Source organism: Ictidomys tridecemlineatus, chromosome 1 (genome assembly GCF_052094955.1).
Source record: "Ictidomys tridecemlineatus isolate mIctTri1 chromosome 1, mIctTri1.hap1, whole genome shotgun sequence".
Lineage (NCBI taxonomy): Eukaryota > Metazoa > Chordata > Mammalia > Rodentia > Sciuridae > Ictidomys > Ictidomys tridecemlineatus.
In genome coordinates this window covers 73,225,323-73,253,182 of record NC_135477.1, presented here as the reverse complement: position 1 = coordinate 73,253,182, position 27,860 = coordinate 73,225,323, and the positions used below count along the sequence as shown (strand labels likewise).

Genomic DNA, 27,860 nt, shown 5'->3' with positions numbered 1-27,860 from the left:
CTCAACTCCACCTCCCACCCCAAAGTGCCAGAAAGGATAGGATGGCAAATGGAAGAATGTCCTGCAGGGATCCACAAGCTGATTCATTATTATTATTTTGAAAGGGGGTATAATGTAGGGTTTGATCCTGGCCTAGCCACTGGGGAGGGGGACAGTCATTTCCTTTGATCGACACACCCAATTCTGCTTATGCAAACACAGCAGTGAGTGATGGGGGTTTGGGGGATTGCGGAGACTGGGGAAGACTGGGCTTGGGGGTGACCGGCGCCGGCAGGCCAGCGTTCTTCACCCAGTTCATGTGTCTGAATCCCGCAGCTGGTCCGCGACATCATCAGGGAAGCCGTCCAGGCAGGTTCCGGGACTGGGAGGTGGGATCGCGGGGGATGGGTTGCAGAAGCCAGAGGACCAAGAGGAAGAGAGACGGGGGAGGGGCCAGGGGAGGGAGAGAAAAGGAGAAAGGGGAGGGAGGAGGAACTGGAAGGAGAGGAGAGGCGCGGCGGCTCCCTAGCCGCCAGTCGGGCTGCGGCGGGGACCCGGCGACGTCGGAGGCTCCACTACCCGCCTAGGTGGCAGCCCCCACCTCTACGCTGCTGACGCGCCTCCCCCCACCCCCATCCCTCAGGCTCACGTTTCCGCCCCCAGTCCTGCTTGTTGGTGCAGCGGCAGCCGAGGCTACAGAGTCCAGGAGAGCAGGTGAGAAGGGCTGGGCGGGTCGGGCAGAGGGCGGCACAGGAAGCGGAGACCGGGAAGCGGAGGGCAGGGAACAGAGGCGCTGTCCCTCCGGAGGAACGGTCCAAGGAGCGACGGCATCGGGGCCCAGAGGCTCCAGGACCCTCGGAGGTCTACCCATGATAGAAACAGCCGTCGGGGAACACACAGGAGGCTGCGGCATTACGCAGCTTGGGTGCCTGGGCTTGGAGAGGCTTCACCATCAGGGCTCCGGACTCCGTGTTCTCATCTCTCTAGAACCGCGGAGAACTATACTTTCGGTGCCCTCTGGGAGGGTCCGCGGGACCCAACCTGAGCTTCCTGAAGTACTGGGAGCACCCAACTGTCTTCAAACCCTTGCAGAAAAGTGAAAGGAGCGACAGCAGGTGGCAATTCTGACCCGGGTCGCAGCTCAGAGACGCTGTGATGCCCGACCGAGTAGGGTGGGACCAACAGAGCAGAGGAGAGATCCCTTCCGCTGGCTTTCACGACCAGGTCAGCAGGAATACAGATGGGAGGGCACCAAAAAAGACAGAAAGACATATATTCATATATATGTAGGTGCTGGCCCCACGAAGAAGAGGAGCTGGCAGGTGGAGACCACCAGGAAATCAATGGCTGAGGTCTGTGCTCCTTATATGAGGCCTGACTAGTGTTACCCATGTGGCACCCCTGGGGAACCAAAGGAAGAAGAAGCCTTGGCTGCACGTTCTGCAGGGACTTTACAAACTTGCCCTTGCCCTCATGGCCTCCTAGAAACAGCATAGTGCTAGGGTGGACTCTCACCTAAACACTGCTACTTTGGCCATATAGTCTTAGGCAGTCCTTGCAATCTCTGGGCTTAGTTTGGGAGTGCCCTTCACTTGCCTGCAAAGACTTTACATCTTTCTGCCAGCAGGGCCATTCAGTTCCAGGACCCTCCAACCTTGGACTTTAGTGCATCCATCTTTCTGGATGCTGTGTTCCAAAGATCAACTGACCCACATGCAAGCACCAGGACTGTGCTTGCCTCTGGTTAGGGGCAGTAGTAGTAGAATGGGTTAAACATATGCCTCAGGCTCTTGGGGAAAAAAAATAGATGATAGTTTGATGGAAATCCTGGTTGTATACCTCTGCAGATTAGGTTTAAGTGGATTGCAGGGGGTAGAGACTGTACCCCCACAGCTTTAAAAATTGGCCTTTGCCCTTCTTGAGCTGGCTCACTTCTACTTTACTTTGAAAATTAATGTGTACCGCCAGGTTGTCAGGTGGCTCTTAAGGACCCTAGTCATCCAGTTTCCTAAATCATCTCCATCCACATTCTTATGGTACCTACCCTTGGAGCCTGCTGACCAGTGATAGCCTAAGTCATAGCCTTTCCAGCAGGCCCTAAGGTCCCTCCTGCCTTGGTCATAGGCCACTTCCAAGCATCCCAGAATGCCTTCTAGAGCAAAAGGCCTTAGAGGACCTTGGAGTCATTCATGCTCATGTTAATTCACACAAGCATTTCTTTTCTTCAGCTGACTATCATTCCCCCTACTCCATGCCACACCCCAGACCAAGCACCAAGGATGAAGCACTGGGCACAGCAGATATAGTCTTGCCCTTGAGAAGCTCAAAATCTAATGAGAAAAAGAGATTTCAATTAACAAAGCACATGCCAATTGGATTCCAGGCAGGAGCAAAGCTAGAATTCAGTAGTGATCTCTCATGGATTGGAAATGGGCAAACCCAGCCCTGCTTCTTCCAATGCTGCCCTGGGGTGATCACTTGGCCTTTGGTAGCTGCAACCTTGATAGAGTAAGTCCTAGTTGGAGGCTCACTTCAGAACCCACTCTTTCCAACATGGGGGCTCAGGGAGGTCATTGTGCTCACAGGAATAGGCATGGGATCAAAGATTAGAGCCAAATCTTCAATGTGACTCCTAGATACTGTTTTCAAATTCTAACCTCTGCACGGGGCAGAAGTCAGGCTGTGGGCAGTGGAGGATTCCTTGTATTAATGACTCTCCTTCTTTGTCCCCAGATCTACACCTCTGCTACTTGAGACCAGGAGTCACCAAGATGCCTATCCTGGAAAAGAAAACCCATAAGATGGCTGAAAAAACTTCAAACAGTGAGGAGGAAACTGTGAGTCATTTTAGAGCCCTCTGTCTTACTTGTACCCTCCTCATGCCTTAGAATAGTCCTAAGTGACTGACACCCAGCATTTTCCTGTTCCCCAATGCTGCACTCTCCTGGGCATGAGGCCCAGATTGCAGTGCTGCCCCAGGCCAGCAGAGGAGCCCAGAGGCCCTGGAGGGGCTGGGTGTGGCTCAGAAGTGCTGGGGAATGCTGACAGCCACACTTCCTAATCACCAGATCAGGGAAAACCCTTGAACTCTGCCACACACGACTACTCCCCCTGCCACCTCCCCAGACCAAATTCTATTTCAGGTGGCTTTGAGCCCAGTGTGTTTGTTTAGGGTGAGGCTGAATTCCCTACTCGAGACCCTGCCACAGCCCAGCACCAGCTGCTGTCACCATTCAGCCCTAGAACATCAAGCACCACGTTCTCCACTGCTTTGCGACAATGCCACTCTCCCTGGGTAGGCATCCTCCAAGTGATAGAACACGATATCTAATTTCAGGTTGTTGCTTGTGCTGGTTCCTCTTCCATACACATCTTTTTGCCACTACTCTTCCTCCTTCCTGTGCCTTCATTTGAAACCCTAATCAGAATTTTCTGACTTCTGACCTTGAAGTTGCTCATTAATGCTGCCCCAACCTCTGCAGTTGATCAACTCCTCCACTGTTACCTCTAGTTTATGCTGTGACCCCCATTCCCCTAGACTGTGGTTTCCTGGAAAGCAGGCTCTTGTCTCTCCATCATCTCCAAGTCCAGTCCAGAGCCTGGCTTTTGAGAACTCCCTAGAAAACATGTATGGACCTGAGAGAGAGACTCCAGGTACCAAAGTCCTTTGTTGGTTCAGTTCAGAAGTCTAGAAGTGCCTGGAAAAAGGCCCTTCTAGACCTGAGATGCCTGAGCTGAAATTTCCTGCTTCGTTTCTTTTTACCCACCTCTGATTCCCTGTTACCCAGGCTGAGCCTTAGCCCACAATGAGTGCCTGGAAGAAGAGTAACCATTTCTAGCAGTGGCTCCTGTCAGACTTGCCAGCACTCTTGGCCAGGTCACCACCTGGGCTGAGCTTTCTGTAGTTGCTTGCTCACCTGTTGACCACTAAGAGACCACCCCCACCAAATGCAAGAGAAGTAAGACCAGAGCAGCTGGGTAGGGAACCAGACTCGGTTTTCTGGGAGTGGGCTGAACAACCCAGCTACTGCCCAAACCCGTTCTCACATGTCTCCAGGGCAGCAGCAGCCCATAGTTGGCACCAAACCCCCACACCCTGCTGAAGCAATGAACTCTAGAGACAGGATCAGACAGGCAGGGAAATGTGTTCATCCATCAGCACTCTGCTCTGCCCAGGGTGCAGGGGCAGGAACAGAGCAGGAAATGCTTTCCAGGGGCCTCTTCGCTCTCAACCAGCCATTGTGGGGTGAACACGGCTGCCTCATGGAAACTCTCCACCCTCCAGAGGAGAAATTCCTCCAAGGAAGGCAGCCCACTGTCTGCCAACTTCACAAATTAAGCATTATCCAGAGTCCTGCTTTCCTATTGTCAGAGGCTAAGCAGGGAGGGAAGGGGTGGAAAAGGGAGAAAGAGAGAGAACAACTGGAGAGAAAGAAGCAAATCCCCGGATGTTGGGTACAGATTGGTTTCAGTTCAGGCTCTGCCATCAAATTGTTTTGTGAACTTGGACTAGTTTCTCCACTCTTCAGGCCTCAGTTTTTTCTTCTGCAAATGGAATGAAAAACTGTGGCCTGGCAAGGTGACAAAGTTGAAGACAGACATGACACCCCTAAATGAAATGCAACTGGGCAAATAGGAAGTACAGTGCCCACGTAAGGACCGTGATTGGGTTCTCAGTGGTGGGGTTTCTCAGCAGTTGGGATGCTCTCCTGACTCTAGCCACACTTTGGAGTACCCCAAGATTACAGTTTTCCTCTTAGGATTTCTTTTGGAGGGATAAGATTGGTAATACCCCCAAATGGGCCTATTTATAGACACTCATTTTTCTCATTTAATTCTCTGTGTGACCCTCTCAGATAAGAGTTGTTATTTATGTCCTATGGATGATAAGCCAAGACTTGGAGAGATTTGTGTATTGGTTGAGCTTCCATTGTATCTTCCCACCCCTCATCCCCACATGAAACAAAATCTTCCTCCTAGGTTTCATAACTGGGAGGGATATAACAAGGAGCTCAGGGCATGAGACATCTTGCTGGGGACCTGGGGATTATGAAGTGTGGCTGTCAGCACTTTCCCAGCACTAATGACTCTGGTCATCTAGGCAGCACTGAACCATGTCTCCCACCCAAAGCAATATTTGACCCATCTAAATCTCTACAAGAGTAGCACCCTTCCCATCTGACAATGTCAGTAATTTTCACCTTAGACCTACCCTTTATGTTTTGTAAGTACTTTCATATGCATTATTTCTTTCATCCTATAAGAGGATCATTTTATATGGAAAGAAACGGATACTGACGGAGGGAAAGGAACTTGCCCAAGGTCATACCACTGTCAGCCAGAGGGTCAAGGTCTCGCTGATACCAATATCAAGGTATTTTCCTCTGTGTTTTGTGACCTTCTGGGACCCAAGCATAGTGAAAGACAGGAAAAGGAAACAGAAGTATCCTTAATTTATAATTCTGTTGAGCTAGATCCTAGAAACAGACAGGTCCCAGAATAGGGAACAAAGAGGACAGAATGAGACACATGCTATGGATCATCTCAGGGACAGTCATGGGCTACAAATAAGGACATGCACACTGAGTGCCTGTGAACCCCCTCTTCCAGGAGCTGCCCAAATTGCCAGTGCCCCCATTGCAGCAGACGCTGGCCACCTACCTGCAGTGCATGCAACACCTGGTCCCTGAGGAGCAGTTCAGAAACAGCCAGGCCATCGTGCAGAGATTTGGGGCCCCTGGTGGCCTCGGTGAGACCCTGCAACAGAAACTCTTGGAGCGACAGGAGAAGACAGCCAATTGGGTAAGTGTTGCTGGGACAGGCTGACAAGGGTCCCATGGGTAAGGGGCAGGAAGCCCATGTAGAGACACAGGGAGAGACAGGGATGGGGGTAGACAGGAACAGATAGGTAACATGGGTTGGGGGACCGCAAAAGGCAAGAGTGAGGGGCAGGCAAGATGAGAAAAAAGGATGGAGAAAGAAGAGGAGAGATGGGGATACAACAGGTGGGGGATAGGAATAAGGGGAAGATAGGAATAGAGTCGGGGATTGAGACAAGATACAAAGATGGGGACGAGTCTTGGGGAAATGGAGATAGAAATGAAGTCAGAGAAGCAGAGCAGAGTGAAAAGCAGAAATGAGACCCGCAGGCAGGGCACAGGGGTGTATTACTAACCATCCAGAATGGGACAAAGATGAAGGGTGGGCCTGGTGGACTGGGGGCACCTGGGCCCCAGAACGTAACTGGGGCTCAGTTATGAATGAAGTGAATAATCCAATGAAGTGCCCCATTTTCCCCTGGGACCACCAGGATAGAATTGGACATCTCTACTGGCAAGGGGCCCTGTTTTGGGAGGGGTCTGTGTGGCCAACAGAGGGATATCACCAAACATCCAGAATGGCTCCTTTTCCCTGTGCTTCCTGGCAGGTGTCTGAGTTCTGGCTCAATGACATGTATCTCAATAACCGCCTGGCTCTGCCCGTCAACTCCAGCCCAGCTGTGATCTTTGCTCGGCAGCACTTTCAAGACACCAACGACCAGCTAAGGTGAGGCTACTGTGCTCCTGAATTTGCAGCTTGGGTACCTTCCCAAGGTATGGGGTCTGGCCCCAGCACAAGGAAGGTCACAGCTTGTGTATTGGTTGAGCTTTCTGGAGCCAAATGCCTCAAGACAGTGGCTATCCAAAGCATTGGGTTGAAAGGAGTTTAGGCACAGCTGCAGTCAAGTACTAAACACACAGTCTTCTAAATGGAGGTCATGGGCCCTGGGGATCCCCACAGCAGTCTTGACCTGGCTGAGGCCCTGGGAGGAAGCATGTGTTCTGCCACTCACCAGTACTCCTGGCTGGGACACACTGCCCCAGACTGCCCGAGGGTGAAGCTCCTGCTGCTCCAGAGCCCAGGTTCCAAACTGAGACTCCAGAGGGGTGGAAACATCGCTCCCTGCCAGCCGCTGCTGCCAGAGTCTCTGCCATCTGCTGCAATTTCAGAGCTCACTGAGCCGCTGGAAGGGCCTCTGGGCCCACTGATGACGATGACTGGTGAGGGTAGGGGGTGGGGGTAGAAGGATCCCCCTGCTGGAGTCTCAGTTTCTGCTCTCAAGACCTGAATGGGGACAATGCAGGGAGAAGGCAGGCCAAAGTGGCCTGAGGAGAAAAGACAGGGCCCCGAAGTCTCTGGGCAGGGCTCAGCCATGCTGGGAAGTCCCTCACCACAACCCTCATCCTCTCCACAAGGCCAGCTCCACTGACTGTAGTGATGGGGGTAACCTTCTCTTCCCCTGCAGCCAGAACTTCACTGGGGCAGAAGGAAGAGTGTGGATGGATGAATTTCTGAAAACACTTCTCCAAATTGCATCTGAGGGGGCACTTTCCCCCCTATGCAATTAAGCCCTGCCTCATCATCCATGGACAATTAAGATGACATGGTCCCCTGGCACAGTTCTCTGGGGCATCCCTCCCCCCACTCACTACTCACTTTCCTTTTCATTAGCCACTAAAAGAATGAAATTGTGGACTTCTCCCAGTAGACTGAATTTTCCAGAACTCTGAGGGTCCCAACCCCTGTAGTGGCCTTTCCCAGGGAGAACTCCACCCCTCATCATTTAGCCCTTTCCTGCTGACTCTGGAGCCTCTCCTGCCCCCCTCTTCCTCCTTCTCCTCATCCTCAAGGTGATTTCAGTTTCCTCTCCTCTCCATTCCCCAAGAACTGCTTCATCCCCAGGGACCATTTTTAATGCAAGGCTTGTGATGGGCTGACGGCATTGGGGGAGGGGCAGCAGGAGCCACAGCTGATTAGTGCACACACAGACCTGGCATATGGTGGGTTGATGGTTGAGTTTAGAACAGAAGGAGCGGGCAGGAAGAGCAGAGACAAAGGTAGGGAGGAGGAAGAAGGAAGGGAAGAGAAAAAGAAGGAGGAAAGGAGGCAGAGGGGAGAGAGGGAGAGAAGTAGGCAAACTCAGCCTCTCCTCTCTCTGCAGGTTTGCAGCCAGCCTCATCTCAGGTGTGCTCAGCTACAAGACTCTGCTGGACAGGTAGGACTGGGCCCAGCCCCGGATGGGTAGTGTTCTGCTCTGACACAGCCTATTCATGCATCTATCCCCCTGCCACGCTAGACAGAGAGCTCCAGAGGGCAGGGATCTTGTCTTTTTCCTGCTCTGGATTCCTGACCCTAGTCACAGAGCCAGTGTTTCCCTGTCCACTCCTCAGCATCTGGAGGACCTTTAACCAGCTGACCTGACCACTGAACATTCTCCTTCCCAGAATAAGCACCATCTTTCTTTGGTCTGTTTAAAATGCCTCCCTCCCTCCAAAACTTAGATGTTCACACAGTGTGAATTTGTCAGGAGTCTGCATAACATGTGGAGGGTGGAGAAAGAAGACTTAGCTGTGCTGCACGGTGAGAGTGGTCTCCCTGCTCTGAGCTTCTTTCTTCAATCCCACCAAACTCAGTGGACATGGGGATGCTCCCACAGATGGAAAGAGTTGTACAAGCGCAGTAGGTTATCTGTGATTTTAGAAGGGAAGTCCCTCTCCTGGCCAAGCCCCAAGGCTCCTAGGAACAGCAGGGAGAGGGAGGATGTCTTGAAGATCCAGGTCTGCAGAGGCATAGTATATGTAAGGGCATCAGGTGCTAGAAAGAGAGAGGAGCCCAAAATAGTGTCCTTTGCACAATTAAGAAAACCAAAGCTCAGAGAGATTAAGTAATTTGCCTGTGTTCACACAGCCAGAAGGTGACAGGGTAAGGAGGGAACAAAGACCAACCTGTATTCTTTGTTCAACTGGATCCAACTCAGGCTTTACCCAGCCTTGAGGCTCAGACCCACATACCTTCTAGAGAGGAGGAGGCATGACTCTCAGAAAACAAAGGGTAGAAAGGCTCAGAGGTCAGGCCCTGGGGTCATCAACCTGAATCTGAATTCAGATTGCCACAAAGGGCAAGTGTGGACCTCAGAGTCTGACAGCTTCTAGCTGTTGTCTGCTGCCTGTCAAATGGAAATATTAATAGTAGCCTCTCCAGTGGGCTACCCTGACTGTCCTCTGAGGCCTAAAATCTCTCAGCCTTAAGCGAGGCACACAGCAGCCTCCCCAGTGTGCACTCAACCATGCACACTGTGACACTCTTCTCACTCCTCTCTAATGTGGTGGTCACTGTGCCTTCCCAAACTGGATCTCCAGAACTTCTATCCCCTCAGGTGTCTCTTCGGCCATCTCCCTCCTCACTGGCAATACTCTGTCTCCTCCCAGAACTCAGTCCTCTAGCTCACAGCCCCATCTCTGTCTTCAGAGCACCTCATCACTTACAGCAGCCCAGCCACATAGTGGAGAAAGGGCACTGACCCTGCCCACTAGGCCTAGGGACTTTTGAAGACATTTATCATGGACAGTCCTGAACATGAACTCTTAGGGGTGTATGTGTCTCTGTGTGTGCAAACACACACACACACACCACACATCCATGCCTATCTGCACAATGTTTGTAAATGCCATAAGGTTGGAACATTTGCCTGAGTGCCTGTTTTGGACCCTTAATTAATTAACTAATTCACTTTGCAACATACTGATGAGAAATAAAGCCTCATCCCTACCCTCAAAAGATTCTCAGATACTGGGCAAGACAGAAACATAGACACAAAATACAGCTGTCCAGCTCTGTTCTTCCCCTGAGCCCCAGGCATCCCCCCTGGGCACCTCCCAGTCATTTCAGAAGAGCCCCTGTGAACCCTGATGCCCCTCCTCCGCCCTCCTTGCTTCTCGAACTGTCTCGCCGTCTCAGTAAGTGCACCAGCACATCCCCAGTTGGTAAGTCTAGGAACCATGAAGTCCCTCTTTCTCCCTCACCCCACATCTATTCACTGTGTTCTGGAGTGGTCACTTTCCCTCAGAGCTGCCCCAGCTGCTCTTCTCCCTCTCCCTGCCCCAAAGACCAAGGCCACTTTTCCATCTCAGCTATAGCTCTCTTCCTTGTTCTTCCTGGGTCTCCTTTTTCCCACTCTGCTCATTACGAAAGCAAAACAATGCTGGGGTGTGGCTCAGTGGTATAGAATATGCTTAGCATGGGTGAGGCTCTGGGTTCCACTCCCAGCACCAAAAAAAAAAAACAAAAAAAACAAAAAACAACCACAGGACCTGGCCTTTCCTACCTGCCTTCTCTTCACTCAACTTCAACCCTACTGGTTTCCTTTCTGTCTTTCAGCATTCCACAGTTGCTTCTCAAACTATTTCTAAGGAGGACTTTAAAAAAAATTATAAAACACAACCACAATGAATTACTAGAAAAATGCCACAAAGGACAAAATGTGTTTTATCATGGAATTAGAGATTTTAAATTTCCATACTGTCGCTACTAATGTTGCACCTTTAGTGGCAGGGTGGTGGGAGATTTGAGGAAACCCTGAGGGTCTTCCTGGGCCACAGAAATGGGTCACTCTACTATTTTAAGAAGTGGAGAAGTGCCAGACTCAGTGGTACACACCTGTCATCCCAGTGGCTCTGGAGGCTGAGGCAGGAGGATCCCAAGTTCAAAGCCAGCCTCAGCAAAAGCAAGGCACTAAGCAACTCAGTGAGACAATGACTCAATAAAATACAAAATAGGGCTGGGGATGTGCCCCAGTGGTTGAGAACCCCTGAGTTCAATCCCCGATACTGCCAACCGCCCCCCCCCCCCACAAAAAAGTGGAGAAGTGAGCTTTGAAATTGACATAGAAATTCACTTCTGGGCTTGGTACCCCATCTTTCCTAATCAAGTTGCAATAGAGGTCTGGGGGTGTAGCAGTGGTAGAGTGCTTGCCTAGCATACACAATGCCCTGGGTCTAATCCCCAACACCACACACATTCACAGAGGAACAATAGAATTGATTCAAATTTCCTCTCTCCCCCTTGTCCATTCTTTCATCTGCCTGATTCTCTCTTGCTCTCCTCTTCCAGCCACTCCATCCCCATGGACAGTGCCAGGGGCCAGCTTTCAGGGCAGCCCCTCTGTATGAAGCAGTACTATGGGCTCTTCTCTTCCTACCGGCTCCCTGGTCACACCCAGGACACACTGGTGGCCCAAAAAAGCAGCATCATGCCTGAGCCTGAACATGTCATTGTGGCCTGTTGCAACCAGGTAAATGGCCCTTGTCACCTCTGCAGCCTCTCCAACTTGGGGGAGGGAATAAGGTACACAGTGGCCAAGTGTGCTCATCCATTCTTGCTTCTCCAAGGGTGCTCAGCCCACTTCCCTGAGTCACACAGTGAACTGGGGAATAGTCCCGCAACGTGGGCTCTCCTACTTCCAGTCAATCCTATTTCTGTTCACCAGTTAGCAAGGAGAGTCATCAGATAGGGAATGCCCTCCCTGGGCTCTCAAACCAAGCTCCTGAGTGACAGAATGAGGGTCATGAGTGAAACCCAGCATGGCCTTGGTGCTGCCACCTGCACATCTGTTTATTTCCATGTAGTTACCCAGGCTGTGGCCTCCCTGGAGACTACCCCCCAGAGAGGTGAACTCTGTAAAGGACTGTCGGATGGGACACCCTATGCTAAATCATAGCTCTTAACACTCATTCATTCCACATAGTCCTCAAAATGAACCTCCAGAAGGGATCTTTGAATCTCTTTTTGATAGATAAGAAAGTGAGACTCAGGAAAGTGGTTTCTCCAAGAGTAGAAAGGACCCCATAGGTCTGGCCAATGCCCCAAGGCCATGTTCTATGCCCTGCAGCTCAGGTCTTCAGACAGCGTTCCACAGAGGAGCTAGTAAGGGCTCCATGGGAAACAGGCCAAGATGAGTTCCTGACCCCTTCTTAGTGTATATATATAAAAAATATATTTTATATATTGAGGATTCACAAAAGTATTTCACCTGAAAAAAGGAGCTTGGGGGTTGTTTTCTTGTTTTTGCTTTTTAAATGGTAAACCTTAGTTTGACAACCATACCATGGACCTTCAGCCCCCCTGTATTTGTTCCACAGTGTTTCCTTCTTGGGCTCATCTCACAGTTTTAGTAAGTGGGGAGCCCAGTGAAAGTCTGCCATCTGAGATGGTTGAGACCTCTGTTCCCAGGTTTGAAGGCCAGCAAGAGGCTCTGAAGCCCACCTGGCACCTGGTCAGCCAGCCATAAAACAAAAGCCGTTTTCCATCTTCACTCACAAGTCAAACCCAGGATTTCCTAGCCCCCGTATGGCACAGTATTCACCCCTTCCAGAAACAATCTCTCAGACCCTTGCTCTAGACCAGGCCATGTAGGCACTGCTCAGGGAAGGGACTAGATGCGCATGTCAATCAGCTAAAAATGATGTCTCAACCTGGGAATTGGCCCTTTATGGAGCCCTTTATGAAGGCTCTGACCTTCAAAGTGACAGAATGACAGCACCATACAGAGTACATACAGACATACTGGCATGTGCACTTGGTTGCAGAGAGTGTTTTGTGTATTGGTTTTCTACTTTAATCTTCCTCTGCATATTGTCTGCTGGCTTGCTTATTTTTCTTCACTCACCAGTGTGTTTGAGATCTATCCCCATAACTCTAACTAGTTCATTCTAGTTAATTCTGCACTGTATAAGAACACTGTATTTTACTTATCCATTCTCTTCCTGGAGAAAAATGATGCTCTTTCTACTGTCTTGCCAATGCAAAAAGGCTGATATGCACACATTCCTTCATATCTCCCCGATACACATGTTTCTCCAAGTCATAGGCTAAATCATATGTACTTATAAAAGCAATTGCTGAGTCATAGGTATGTATATGTTAGTCTTGATAGACACTGCCCTCCCATAGTGGGGTTGAACCATTCTTCTAAGAAATAATGGTTTTACATGAACTAGAAACCACAAAAGCCAGTTTTGTTTTGGCTAAATTTACTCTGGCTTTCTTCAGTGGTGGCAGGGGACACCACCGAAGTCCAACACAGTCAATAATATTGGGTCATTCCCCAAACTGGGACAGTTCAGAATTACCTTGGGAACCTTGGGCCTGAGTAATCCCAAACCTTAGCTCACCAGTGAAGTCTCAGTGAAGGCCTGGCACGTTGGGCCAGCTGCCATGAGTGACATGTTTGACCTGTTTCCCCCACAGTTCTTTGTCTTGGATGTTGTCATTAATTTCCGCCGTCTCAGTGAGGGGGATCTGTTCACTCAGTTGAGAAAGATAGTCAAAATGGCTTCCAACGAGGATGAACGCTTACCTCCAATCGGCCTGCTGACGTCAGACGGGAGGAGCGAGTGGGCTGAGGCCAGGACAGTCCTCGTGAAAGGTTAGCAGCAGTGCCCAGCACATCTCCACGTTCATCTCATCCTCATGCCCACTGGCATTCCCTCTTCCAGGATTGGGCACCATGACCTCATCCCCATTAGCCATAGCACTGGGTGCTCAGGACACCTTTCGACTCAAGATGGGATGGCAAGGTGTCTTGAAGCCGAAGACCCTGTTGTACCTTCGTGTTTTGTTGGATGATATTCTAGCTTTTTGGGTGACACTGAGGAGTACTGGAATTGTGGGGCTTCTGGGAATACTGGGAGAGGGGAGGTTTTGAACGGGAAGAAGGTTGTGTTTTACTGGTGGGCTGGGCTATGGTGAGTTCTGAACTGTCGGGAGATGGTCAGATTGGGCTCTGGGAGGGTAGTTGGCCTCTTTCTTCACCTGATTTCTTAGTCCTGGGTCTTTTTCAAGCCAATTATTATCCCTCTGGCTGGCTTGATTCTTATAAGAGCTTCCAAGCATTCCCAGAAGAAAGCTAATATTATAGGAATCCAAATATCATTATTAGAAAGCTAATATTATTGGAGTCTCAAAAAAATTTTAATCGTCCTTTTGGAAACTACTTTCCAACCAAATCAGCCTTAATTCTATGAAGTGCCTTCCTTTCTTGTCCACATTAAGCATTCTAGAAGCAAGACTTCTAGGAGTCTTCATTCAGTTAGAGATTGCACTGGACCAGGCAATCTATTCAGACTCCCTCTGTGTCAACAACTGAGGAATCTGTGTCTAGCCTGGGAGTATGAGAGATAGAGGGGATGAAGCCCCTTACCTTTGAGCCACCACAGTGATAGGAACAGGGCAAGAGAGAGCATAGGAGAGGAGGCCCAATTGCAGAGAAACGGAGACAGCAGGTGCCAAGCAAGTGCTCCAGGACTTGAGAAGAGGGCAAGGAGTCCTTATAGTTAGAATATTGAAAGGCTTTGTTGGACAAGGTAGGTACGGAGCAAAGCCCTGTGTCATGAGTGAGAGGGGAAGGAAGGATGGAGGGATGACATCCACGCAGGTGGAATGAGTGTGGACAAAGTCAGCCTTTCAGCAGGACATGTGTCTCCTGCCCTGGGGACCACAAGGAGAACAGCTGGCTGGCAAAGATGGCTATGCTGGATGAATGCACCTAGCTCTCTAAAAAATACAGGCATTTGCATTTTTATGGTCCCTCTCTAGAAGGTTCTTTCTCCAGAGCTGGCTCCTGGCTTCATGCAGAGCCAGCCTAGGTCAGGGCCTCATGCTCTCCCAGAGCATCCTTCCCTCACATCAGCACTCTGTCACCTACACCACTTTTCCTGTCTTGATTGTATTGCTAGCCAGATCTCTGAGGGCAGCTTTGCATTTGTTTGGCTAATGCCAATTCTCTGCCTTCCTCCCACAGTCTGTGTGGTCCAAGAGGACAGGGCACTGTCTAAATAGAACCAACTGGTTCTGAATCTGCTGTGCCAATCAGAGTAACAGCCCAGTTGCATTTGTTAAATAAAAGAATGTAGTGTTACTAATGATACCAGGCCCTAGATTTATTTCTCACTTACCAGTTATTTTTCTCTCCCAGTTATTGGGCACCTGATGAATACTTATTCCTAAATAGAAGCTTCAGGGGCTACAGGGAGGTGTGCTACGCTGACTCTGTTCTCACAGAGCTGACCACCACATTGGGGAATTAATAACTTATCATTTGAAAGTGAGTTAATTCCCTCTAGAGACTGTAGTGAAATCACATCCCCACTCTTCTCCCCTCCAGGGACGTAGACAGGCATCAAAATAATCGCCTCTGCTTCCAGCACGGTTTCCACTTTATTAGCAGGCCAGGCCCCAGACGACTGACCAGGATTGCCTTGAGGTCTGAATGCTTGGGCTGCGCTAATCAGAATTAATTTGTTAATGGCACTTGATCTGGCTTTGTGAATGGAAGTGCTGCTTCTGAAGCAAGTTGAACAGAAAGGAGGGAACACAGGCACCGCCTCTTGGGCAAATGGATTAATTGAATTAGCACCATCGACTGTGTCATGGGCAATTTGCAGGAAACCAATCCTCCCCAGAGCACTCCTTCTGGGAGCAGCCCCTTCCCACAAAGGGGCAGGGAGACCATTTAGGAAACAGTTTCCATTTCAAAATGAAAGAGGATAATAGTATGGATGAGCGTTGAGAGTGAAGATGGAAAGATGTGCATAGGTCTGTGTGTGTCTCAAATCAGACACATTGGGAAGGAAAAGGGCAGTGAGAGAGATTCCTGTGTTTGTTTGTTTGTTTGTATGTTTTAATATAAACCACTAAGTGGATGATGGCACCATTTCCTGAGATGGGGAACAAGGTGGGGAATGGGCATAAAGATCCTGTCAGAGCGTGTTGGATTTGAGATGCTTTGAGTCATCTAAATGGAGATGTCAAGTTAGATCTATGTGTCTGGAGCTCAAGGGAGAGGTCAGCACAGAGATATAAATTCAAGAGCCATCAGCACCTAAATGATATTTAAAGTCTCCGACCTGGATGAGATCATCTAGAAACAGGAGAACAGGGACAGGGGGTCAAATAGAGAAAGATGCAAAGGGAGTGAGAAACAGCAGCCCATAAAAACAGGAGATGAGTCACAAATTCAAGAGGGAAGCTGAGACTGGCCAGCCATATAGATTCTGTAGAGAGCTCAAGGAAGAGGGGAAATACTAAGCTTGGCAACCTTGACATTGTCAGTGAACCTGACAAGGATCAGGCTGGAGTAGAAGGAAGAAAGACTGGTTGGATGTGGATGGGAATGGTCCATTGGCAGAAAAAGATTGTTGATGGAGCAGTGAGTAGAACCAGCAAGCACGGGTGACTCTGATCAGACAGTTGGTATTAAAAGAAGCAGAAAAATAAGGGAATTTCTGGAAGAGGATGACTGTCAAGGGAAGTGTTTCTAAAAGGAAAGGCAAGTTCATGGTTAGAGACAAATGCAAGGAAGGAATCCAGTAAAAGGAGGTGGATGAGGAGACCAATGAAGGACCAAAAGGAGCTGGAGAGACATTTGTTTTACAGGGACACAGAAAATTTGAGCCTGTGACCTGCAGGACTATACCTGTGATGGCAGTAGAGTATGAGGAGACTCTCAACTGATACCGCCTGGTCCCAGATCTGCAAGGAGCTGAAGGTGGGGTGGGATTCTCAAGCCAAAAAAAAAAAAAAAAATGATAGAGCCTCTTGAAATGTAGAAAAGAAAGAAAACTTTCTCAGGAAATTTGATTGAGATTTATGAGCTGTGTTGGGCCATATAGGAGGGTTTGGGGTCATAAATTTTAGCACATTAATTAGAGTTGCTATAGGACCCCATCCCAACACACACACACATACATTGCTCAGCTTCTTGGGTTCAGCAAGAAGTAGATGGGTTACTCTGGTTACTCTAGTTCAGCTGGAGTTGGTGAATACAACTGAGGGAGAGAGGTACAGCAAGAGAATGGTTGTAATGTTGGAATCTGAGCTGAGTTGGGATTGTGCTAGTCAGTTCAGGCTGCCACAACAAAGTTCCACAGACTCAGTAGTAAACAACAGAAATTTCTTGTCTCACAATTCTGGAGGCAGGAAATCCGGATTCCAAGCATCAGCTGGGTTGGTTTCTCCTGAAGCCTGTCTCCTTGGCTTGTCGATGGCAGCTTCTCCCTCTGTCTTTACGTTGGTCTTCCCTCTGTGTGAGCTTGTGTTCTTGTCTCCCTGGGGCCTAACAGCAGTTGTGTTGGATTAGGGCCCACCCTAGCGACACCATTTAACTTAATTAGCTGTTTAAAGCACCCCCCCCATCTCTAAATACATGTTCTGATTCTATGGTGCTAGAGGGTTGCATATGTATTTGGGAAGGACACCATTAGCCTATAACAAGAGACAAAGTGAAGGACAGTATCCCATGGATGGTGAGAGTAGGTTAGAGGCCAATGGGTTTGGGAGGTCCTAGTGAGGTTTGGTTATTCAGTAGGTGACAGCATGTAAACCAGGAAGTCAGGGTACATTAGTGCATGCTAGACTTCAGAGGTACTGGGTTTCTGGTAGAGAGAAGTTCTCAGAAGTGCTCCTGGTAGTGGGTGCTGGGGTTGCACCGTCCAAGGTGGGTGGAAAAATGAATTGAGAGAAGAGGACGTGGGCTGGGTCATTGTCATGACTGTTGAAGTGAGCAAGAATGAGGATTCCGTTGACTACAGGGAAGATGAAGGAGAACCGGGAGTGGTTCTGTTGTGCTGTGTTGAGCACAACACAGCAACAGAGAAATTGACGCCAATGATGGTAAGAATCTAAGAGGTCCAGCTCCAAAGGGAAAGTGGTTGCAGCAGGAGGAATTGTTTAGAAGTGAGAACAAGGATAAGGGAGCCATATACCTGGCTTGGCCCTGAGGTACATGAGTGTGAAGGAAAACAGCAGGGTCCAGTGAGAGGACTGCCGGGTTGGGTCCCTCCACGCTCCGTTAAAGCAGAAGGTGAACAGAATACTCACAGAGGAGGTCGGCCATGCTGGGAACCGGTCCGTCACAAGGCCAGAGGCACAAAGGCTCAGAAAGGAGGACAGGAGAGGAGGCTGAGTATGTGGAGCTGGGGGATGGGAGTGCCAGTACCCAGGGATTGGAGATCATCATTGCCAACAATGTTCCCCAATCCTTAACCTCTGGGAAGTTGTGTTCTCCCAGTCTGGAAGTGGTTGTTAGGCCCCAGGGTCTTTGAGGCCCACAACAGCATCTGTATTAATGCCCTGGGATGGGAAAAACATTTCAGAGCAACACACATCCCAGCTCTTTCAGTTGAAGCCCTGAGGTCCCCCTCCTCATTCCCTGAGATCTGGGCACAGGGATCAGGCAGGTGCTGTCCAGCAGGAAGGCCCATCAACCAGGTTCTTCTCATCCTGGCAGAGGGCTGAATCATGGTGACTATGCTCAGACAAAGAGTGTCCCTGAGTTCTCATCCGGTCAACCAAGACCAGACAGGGCAGGGGCTTGTCTGCCCACAGTCTTCATTGCATCATCCCTTTCTCCTTTGAGACACAGTCTCTGCTCCTCAGCCCCACCTCCAACCAGGACAGGCCCCCACCATGAGCCCCCAGGTTACCTCATCAGACATTCTGCCCTGACATTGAGTATGTGAAGCTCACAGAGGTTGAGGGACCATCAGGGTGACACAGCGCATGCAGGAGAGCCAGGATACTTGCACCTTTCCCCACCTCACCCCACACAGCCCTTGCTCAGAGCTTCTCATGAGAAGCTCACTAACACCGCACAGAAGTATGCATGCTGTGGTTACTACGGTCAGCAGCTCCAGCATCCACAAACCATGACAAGTGCCCTCCTACAGGGTCCTATGCCCAGGGTACCAGGCTAATACCAAAGGGCACTTCAGACAGAGTCCTGAAGGGCTGTGGAGGCCACATTTCTGGCCTGTCCAAGCCCAGGAGGAAGTGGAACTTGAGGCCTAGCCCAGGTGGGCTGAGGTCAGCGTGACTCAGTCCTGGCTGCAGACTGGGACTGGCTGATGACATCAAAATCATCTAGAGCATTCCATTAAAAACAAGATAGATTCCTGGCCTCAGTGATTTTCCAGTGGGACAAAAGTGGGGCCAAGGAATCTATTTTTAAAGAACCCTGATGACTTCATGTGCAGCCCAGGTTGGGATCCACTTACTCAGATACTAGCAGCGGCTGCGCGTCAAGCCCTTCCTTTGTGCGTGATTCTGTTCCCAGTGTTTTCTGTTCGGTATTGTCACAGTCTTCTGGGAGGTGGAGATTTCCTCCCTCTGAATAGCATAGGCAGCTACGTCTCCCATGGGGCGAGCAGTTCCCCACCTTTAGAGTTGATGGTAGGGCCAGAACATCCACCTCCCCACCTGAAGTCTGCATGCCCAGCAGGCGGGGTGATGGGATTCTGAAGATGAGCTAGGGGCCTCAGAGGGGACCTGCACATCCTCTTAGGACCTCCCTCCTCACTGAGCCATGAAGCTGTGGCCTTCTTGAACCCAGGAGGAGTTAACACCGTTATCCTGGTCTGGAAATTTAATTAGACATTCGGCCTTGAGTCTGGAAGACTGCAGCACTTGTCAATTTGTAGGAAAAGGATGGCCAGCTTGGAGAGGCCCCCCTGAGCCCGCTGGTTTTCCTGGATGCTGCGTAGAGATCCTGTGAACAGACCTCACAGGCAGATGCTCTTGGTTTACACAGTGCCGTAAATATTTATCCCCAGCAGCCAATTAGAGCTGAGCCACTGCTTTCAAGGAGGGAACTGACAGAAGGCAGCTGCAGCTGCAGAAGGCCATGGTCAGAGTTTACAAGAACTACTCAGGATGGGGGCATTTTGCTGTTTAAATATTGTCATCCAGAGCTAGGCAAGTCTGCTGATTTTAAAACCAATTACACATTAGCAATAACAGCCTCTCTGATTTAATTGGCCTAGAAATACCTGCTGCACTCTCTAGGCAATGTGATTTTCTTTCTCTGGGGGCGGGGGCCTGGGGCCATGCTTCCTCCTCACCCCCACAGTAGAAGCATGGAGGCCTTCATGGATAAGAGCATTCAGACAGGGAGGGCTGAGTGGTCCAGGGCAAAAGGGCTTGTCCTGACCTGCCCCTGTTGCTGTCTCCGGCAGCCCAGGCTTCCTGGCCTGTGACATGGAGACAGCAGCCTGACCTATAGACAGAACAGAGGGAATGGCTGCTAAGCAGATGGCCTGGTGCCTGGCACACCAGGAATGTTCACTAAATGAGAATTCTTAATAGATTTAGGGAGATACTCTGGGGATACTTTGCCCAATGCCCTCAACCTCTCTGAAAAAAAATCTAGCAAACTTGAAAATTGGAACCTGTTGAATGGGCAAAACCTATGTGGTCAAAGACAGTGACCCTGGGCCTTGGGTGTAGAGGGTCATTGATCCTTGCATGCAGTCCTTAATCAACCTCATTATCTCTAGGGTGAATTTTGCTTCCCCTACTCTTCACCTATCACATGCTCTGTATGCCCACATACCAGATACCTATTTTCTTTAATTCTTCTCTGGTCACCATCACTGTGGCCTTTTTCTCCCATTTTTTGGTGCAGTGCAATAGTACCTGGGGCACAAGGCATCTGAGAAGTGCTTTTTTTTTTATTATCACCTACCACCCTTCTCCCAAGTTCTGGAAGAGTGAAAGATCTTCATATCCTCTGTATTTATGGGAAGGGTAGTTAGAAGCAAAAGAAAAGAAAAAAGAACATCTTGATTCTTGAGTTCTTTTTTTTTTTTTAAATTAAGTTAAATTTATTTTGGGACCACTGTCAATAGGCATGCAATTGTAAGAAAAAATAGAGATTGTACGTGTTCCCAATTTCTCCAAATGATAACGTCTTGCAAAACTACAGGACAATATCACAACCAGGATATTGACATAGACACAGTCAAGATTTATAGCGTTTTCATCACCATAAGGATGCCCCAAGTTGCCCTTTTAAGCCACACCTACTTTTCTCCCACTCAACCCTTCTTTAGTTCCTGGCTACCAGATCTGTTCTCCACTTTTATAATTTTATTGTTTGAAGAATATTATGAAAACACAGTATGGTGATGCATGCCTGCAATCCTAGCATCTCAGGAAGCTAAAGCTGGAAGATGCAAGTTCAAAGCCAACCTGGGCAACTGAATCAGACCTTGTATCAGAAATAAAATAAAATAGAGGCCTAGGATGCTCAGTGGTGAAGTGCTCTGTGGCACCAAGACAGCAGCCTGACCTATAGGCAGAACAGAGAGAATGGCTGTACTGGAAAAAAAAGAAAAAAAAAAAAGAACATTTTAACTATACGTTATGTGTGATTATTTGGATTGATTTTCTTTATTCAACATAATTCTCTGGAGATTCATTCAAGTTGTTACATTTGTCAATAGTTCATTCTTCTTATTGGTGAGTAGTATTCTATGGTATGACATACCACAGTTTCCTCCACCACTTACCCACCCAAGGATGCCTGGGTTGTTTTCAGTTTGAGGCTATGTTTATTTACAAATAAAGCAACTGTGGACATTTATGTACAGGGTTCTATGGGAACATAAGTTTTCACTCCGGGAAAAATACCTAGGAATGAAATTGGTAGGTCACATGATAGTGACAGGTCCAGTTTTTTAAGAAAATGATAAATGTTTTCCAGAGTGACTGTACCATTTTGTGTTCCCATCAGCAATATGGGTGCAATCCAGTTTTTCTGCATCCTTGCCAGTATTTAGTGTTGTCACTATTTTTGTTTTAGCCATTCTGAGAGGTGATGTAATATCTTATTGTGGTTTTAATTTCTATTTCCCAAATGACTAATAACATTGAATGTCTTTTCATATTCTTTTGCCCATTTTTTAATTGGGTTGTTTGGAATTTTTTTATTGTTAGTTCTAAGAGTTATTTATATATTCTAGGTACCAGTCCTTTATTGAATATGTATTTTGCAAATATTTTATCCTTTTCTGTAGCTTGTCTTTCCATCTTTTTCTTTTTCTTTTGTTTTCAGTGCTGGGGATGGAACCAAGGGCCTCACATATGCTAGGCAAGTGCTCTACTACTGAACTACATCCCCAGTCCATCTTTCCATTTTCTTAACAATGTTTCAATAAATACATTTTTAAAAATTTTGTTATGGTCCAATTTATCATTTTTTTCTCTTTATAGATCATGTTTTTGGTTTTATCTAAGGTTCTTTGCCAAAAGAATTCTTCACCAAAAGCCAAAGCTTTTCTTTCATATTTTTTCTGAAAGTTATATAGTATTATATTGTATATTTAAGCCAACAATTCATTTAAATTTATTCTTTATATAAGTCATGAGTTTTATTTCAAGGTTTTTCTTTTCTTTGCCCATGAATGTCCAGTTGGTCCAGTGCCATTTATTGAAATGTCATCCTTCCTCCATGGAATGATCTGTGTACCTTAATCAATATCAATGGGGCATGTTTTTGTGGGTCTATATTTGGATTCTCTGTTCTCTTGCACTGAGATATGTGTTTATCCCTCTGCCAGTATCACCCATGCTTGATAAAATAGTTTAATATAATTAGCCTTGAAATTAGATATACTGATTCCTCTAACTTTGTTCTTTTTCAAAATTGGTTTAGCTATTCTAGCTTCTTCACTTTTTCACATAGATTTTAGAATAACATCATCTATATCTACAAAAAAATCCTACTGAAATTTTGATGGAAACTGCTACACTTGTATGTCAATTTGAGGAGAACTAAAATCTTGAATATGTTGACTGTTCCGAAGTGTGAGCATGGTGTATTTCTCCATTTACTTATATCTTCTGTGATTTCTTTTTGGTTTGTGCTTTGTTTTGGTATACAAGTTCTATATGTTGTTTTTCAAGATTTACACTAAAAAAACTTAATTTCTTTTGAATGATTAGAATTGGCACTGTATTTTTTAATTTAATGTCTCTGTTTGTCAGTGATAGACAGAAATATAATTGATTTTTATATGTTGATCTTGTATCTTGTGACCTTGCTGAATTCTTTTATTAATTCTAGGTGGGTTTTTTTTGTTGTTGTTGTTATTTGCATGCTTTTGTAGCTTCTTTAGGAATTTCTATGTAACAAATTGTGTTACATGAAAATAGTGGCAATTTTATTTTTTCCTTTCTAATCTGTCTTCCCCCCTCACCACCTTTTTTTTTTTTTTTGTGCCTTATTGTACTGGCCAGAACTTCTAGTACTATGTTGGGTACCAGTGGTGAGAGTAGATATTTTGGTCTTATTCCTGATCTTTAGGGGAAGGATACCTTCTTTTGCCTTTGAATATGATGTTAGCCGTAGGTGTTTTTTTTTTTTTTTTACAGATGCTCTTTATGAAATTGAGGAAGTTCCCTTCTATTCTTAGTTTCCTAAGAGATTTTATCATAAATGGGTGTTGAATTTTGCTAAATGTTTTTTCTATGACAGTTAATATTCATGTGATTTTTTCATTTTTAATCTGTTAATATGATGAACTACATCGATTTTTTTAAAAGTATTAAAACAGCCTTGCATCCCTGAGTCAAATACCACTTGAACATCGTGTATAATTATTTTTATATTTGCTTAGTTCTATTTGCTAATGTATTATTCGGTACTTTTGCACCTATGTTGGTCTATGGTTGCTTTGTTTTTGTACTATGTTAGTTTCGTTTGGGCATTATGGTAATAGCAAGTTCATAAAATCAATTGGAAGTTTTCCCTCCTGTAATATTTTCTAGAAAAGAGTGTGCAGATATGGTATTAATTTTTCTTTAAATGTTTGGTAGAGTTTTTTTGGTGAAAATCATTTAGGCCTGGAGCTACATTTTTGGAGAGGATTAAACTGACAAATTCAATTCCTTGATAGCTATAGAGGTCCAGAAGGGTATCTCAGTGGTAGAGTGCTTGCCAATATGCATAGAGCCCTAGGTTCAATCTCCAGCACCACATACACACACACACATACATGAATTATCTGTTTTATATTTAGTGCATGGTAGAAGTTTAAAGTTAATCTGAATTATCAGATTTTTATGTGTAGAATTGTTCAAAGTATTCTCTTATTCACTTTTGGTATCTATAGGACATAAAGTGATATCCTCCATCTTGTTCCTGATATAGGTAATGCATTCTCTCCCTCCCCTGACCCCCACCTTCGCTCTTCTCCCTCTCGTCTCTCTCATTGGTCTTGCTAATAATCTGATTGATCCTCTAAAAGAACCAAGTTTATTTTCTTTTTATTGATTTTCTTTCTTTTTTCCCCCTCTTTTCCATGATTTCTTTCCTCCGACTTTTCTTTTTCTAGTTCTTTTTTTAAATGTTTTTTAGTTATAGACACAATATCTTTATTTTAATTAATTATTTATTTTTATGTTGTACTAAGGATTGAACCCATTGCCTTACGCTTGCCAGATTAGCGCCCTACCACTGAGCCACAACCCCAGCCCCTTTTTCTAGGTTTTTGTGGTGAGAATTTACATTGTTGATTTGAGACTTTTCCTCTTTTCTAAGTAAGCATTTAATACTATAAATTTCCTTTATCTTAATATTTTAGCTTCATCTCACAAATGTTGACATGTAGATTTTAATTTTCATTTATTTCAGTGTATTTTTAAAATTTCCCTAAAATCTCCCTTCACAGATTATTGAAGTGTGTTATTGTTTCTAAATGTTAAACATTTTTCATGTTATTTTTCAGTTTTTTTAAATTTCCACTTTGCTTCCACTATGATCAGAAACAAACACATTTTGTATTGTTTAAATTATTTTCAATTTTATGAGGTTGTTTTATCCCTGGAGGTAGTATCTCAACCTATGTTTCATGGGTGCTTAAAAAAATGCATTCTGCTGTCACTGAACAAATGTTCTATAAGTGTCAACTAGATCTTGTCAATTGATGGTGCTGAGTTCTATGTCCTTACTAAATTTCTGTCTAGTTGTTCTATTAGTTGTCAACAGAGAGAGGTTGAAGTCTCCAACTACAATAGTGGATTTGTCTATTCCTTCTTTTAATTCTGTTAGTTTTTGCTTCACACATTTATGATATTTTTGGTACATATGAATTTGTGATTGCTTTATGGACTTACCCTTTATTTTAAATTATTTTCCCCTTATGACTGATTCATTTCTTTATTCTGAATTTTACTTTATCTGCCATTAATATAGTGATTCCTGCTTTCTTCATGATGTTTGCATGATAGATCTTTTTCTTTCTTTTTACTCACAACAAACCTATATCATCATATTTGATGGGAGTTTCTTATAAACAGCACAGAGCTGGGTAATGTTTTAATATAATCTACCAATCTTTGTTTTCTAATTGGTATATTTAGATAATTTACACTTAATGCAATAGTTTATATGTGAGTGCTAAACTCTGGCATTTAAATTTTTGTTTTATCTTTTTTAAATATTTTATTTAGAGACAGGGTCTTGTTGAGTTGCCCATGGCCTCACTAAGTTGCTGAAGCTAAGTTTGAATTCATGATCCTCCTGCCTTAGCCTCCTGAGCTGCTGGGATTATAGGCATGCACCACTGAGCCCAGCCTTCTAAGGAAGATATTTCCAAAAGATATTTTTATCTGGATTTAGAATTCTGTGTTGACAGTTATTTTCTTTCAGAACTTGAAAAATGTGTGCCACGTCCTTCTATCCTCTACTAAGAAATCTGTTGTCATTCCAATTGCTTTTCTCCAGAGTATCATTTTTCTCTCACTGCTTTCAAAATTTTTCTTTTGTCTTTGGTTTTCAGAAGTTTGACTATGATATTTATTAATATGTACATCTTTCAACTTATCCTGTTTCAGGTTTTGTCAGTTTCTTGAATCTTTAGGTTTATGATGTCTTTTGACAAATTTGGGGACATTTTTTGCCATTGTTTCTCTGTGTACTTTTCCGCTCTGCTCTTTCTCCTCTCTTTCTGGGAATTTGATGACATGAATGCTAGATCTTGTGTGCCACAGTTTTCTTAGGCTTATTTGTTTATTTATTTATTTATATTTTATTTTTCTAATCTATTTCCTTGTTGTTCATATTGGGTAATTTCCATTGTTCTAGCTTCAACCTCCCTATTTTCTTCTCCACCCCCTAAATTCTGCTCTTGAGTCTATCCACTGAGCTTCTTACATTGGTTATCATTTCTTTCATTTCTAAAATTTCTATTTGACTCTTTATATCTCCTCTCCCACCCTCTGCTGAGATTTATAATGCTTTGCCGAGACTTTATGGTTCTGTTCATATGTTTCAAATTTCTTCAGAATTGTTTGACACATTTTTTTATATTTATTGGTTTAGAATAATCTGTCACATAGTCCTAACATATCTGTCACATAGTCCTAACATATCTGTCGTCTCTGTTGAGTTGAAACTTGGATGTATGATGTTCTGGGACTCTAGAGCTTATTGAAACCTACTCTTTTTAAGCGGGCTCACTCTGACACTGCTGCAGCAGGTAAAACAGAAATCCAGGATCTTCACTTGGGCTCTATCGATACTCTAGGAAAGGTAGTTCTTATTGCTGCTGAGTGGGGATTCCTGTTCCTTATGTGGTCTCTATTAATACTAGTCGGACAGGATCCATGGGACTAATTACCATCCAGTAGAGATGAAGTCTAAGTTTCCATATGATATCATGCCTTCTCTGATAGCCCCAGAGGTTGAGATGCCTCATTATGGACCAGTGATGGTACAAAGTCTAGGCTACCCGCTGGCTTTTGCTGACAGTAAATGGTGGAGGGTTGGGATTTGAGGTGTGTGTGTGTGTGTTTGGTGTGTGTGTGTGTGTGTGTGTGCGTGTGTAGAATGACAGTCTTTCCTGTGATATTTAACTGAACAAGAATAGCTATTATCTAAAAGTCTATATCTTTCCAGGTTGCCTCCCTTCACATCCAACCCCCTGTTCTTTGGACATAGAGAGCAGGCTTTTGTTGAGATTTTTTTTTTCCATTTGGTTCTCTATGCCAACTTGAGATTTTATGTTGCTGGCTTTTCCTCTTCTAAGTGTGGGATATTTTAGGGGGAAAAATACCCTGTATATTTGTGTGCTCAGGCTGCCATCACAAAATACCATAGGCTAGGTGGTTTAAACAACAACAAAGGTGCATTTCTTATAGTTCTAGAGGTTGGAGGTTGAAGATCAAGGTACTGGCAGTGGTGGAGTCTCCTGAGGCCTCTGTCCTTAGCTGGCTGTCTTCTCACAGTCTCCTCACATGGCCCTTCTCTGTGCACACATCTTTAGTCTTTCCTTCTTCTTATAGACACCAGTCCTAGTGGATTAGAGCCCCACCCTTATGATCTCATTTAACTTGAATTACCACTGTAAAGGTCCTACCTCAAAATGCACTCACATTAGAGGTCTGGGATTCAATATATGAATTTGCAGAAGACACAATTCAGTCCATTACACACACAGATCTGTTTCTGTATTGTTTTGGTCCTGAGGTCCCAGGCTTGTCTGTTTTCCTTCCTCTGACTTCCAGATTCATGTTTGTTTTAAATGTAACATCCAGTGGGGGGCTGGGGTTGTAGCTCAGCGGTAGAGTACTCACCTAGCACATGTGAGATGCTGGGTCCAATCATCAGCACCATATAAAAATACATAAAAAAAGGTATTGTATCCAACTACAACTAAAAAAAAATATTTTTTAAAAAGTGTAACAGCCAGGGTTTACAGTGGGAGGATAGAGAAAAGCCTACTCCATCTTCCTGGAAACCAAAGACCTGCCGCCTTGAACTTTTTAAAGGGTGCTTTTGTAAATTAAGTCAATGCATTTCTAATTCGCAAGAACCATTTGCAATGAGCAAGAAATAATTTTGTTGGACTCTCAGTCTCTGGGGATTATTGGGAACATAAAAATCACCCTCCAGGCCATGGAGCAGGGAAGAATATGGGACTTGTGATGGTAGATTTACTTCCCCAAAGGTGATACAATTCCTTCACCAGGGGAGGAAAGCTGTTCAGATGGGATTGCCAAGGGATTAGAAGCTTTATGCTTTTGAAGAGGAGGTCAGTACCTCCATCTCCCTGTGTGATGGGGGACAGTCAGCATAGTAGAAATCTGACCTGTGCCCATTTCCCTGGTAACAGATCAAGGATGACAAGTGTCCTAGAGAGGACTTTGTATGTCCTTATGTGCTCATGCACAGATGTGCATGTTAAAGAGCAGCAACACAAAGTCATGCAGCCCTCCAAAGACAGAGA

The 27,860-nt window shown here is 45.8% G+C and overlaps 1 protein-coding gene across 1 annotated transcript in view; it reads left to right on the top strand.

Moving 5' to 3' along the window:
• Positions 1-473: 473 nt before the first annotated feature.
• Chat (choline O-acetyltransferase) overlaps positions 474-27,860 on the top strand; it is a 51,381-nt gene continuing 23,994 nt past the window's right edge. Inside the window, 7 exon segments of the mRNA XM_005339063.4 lie at positions 474-693; positions 2,713-2,816; positions 5,590-5,781; positions 6,407-6,525; positions 7,961-8,014; positions 10,909-11,089; positions 13,045-13,222. Coding sequence (XP_005339120.2) covers positions 2,751-2,816; positions 5,590-5,781; positions 6,407-6,525; positions 7,961-8,014; positions 10,909-11,089; positions 13,045-13,222 — 790 coding nt within the window. The 5' untranslated portion in view covers positions 474-693; positions 2,713-2,750.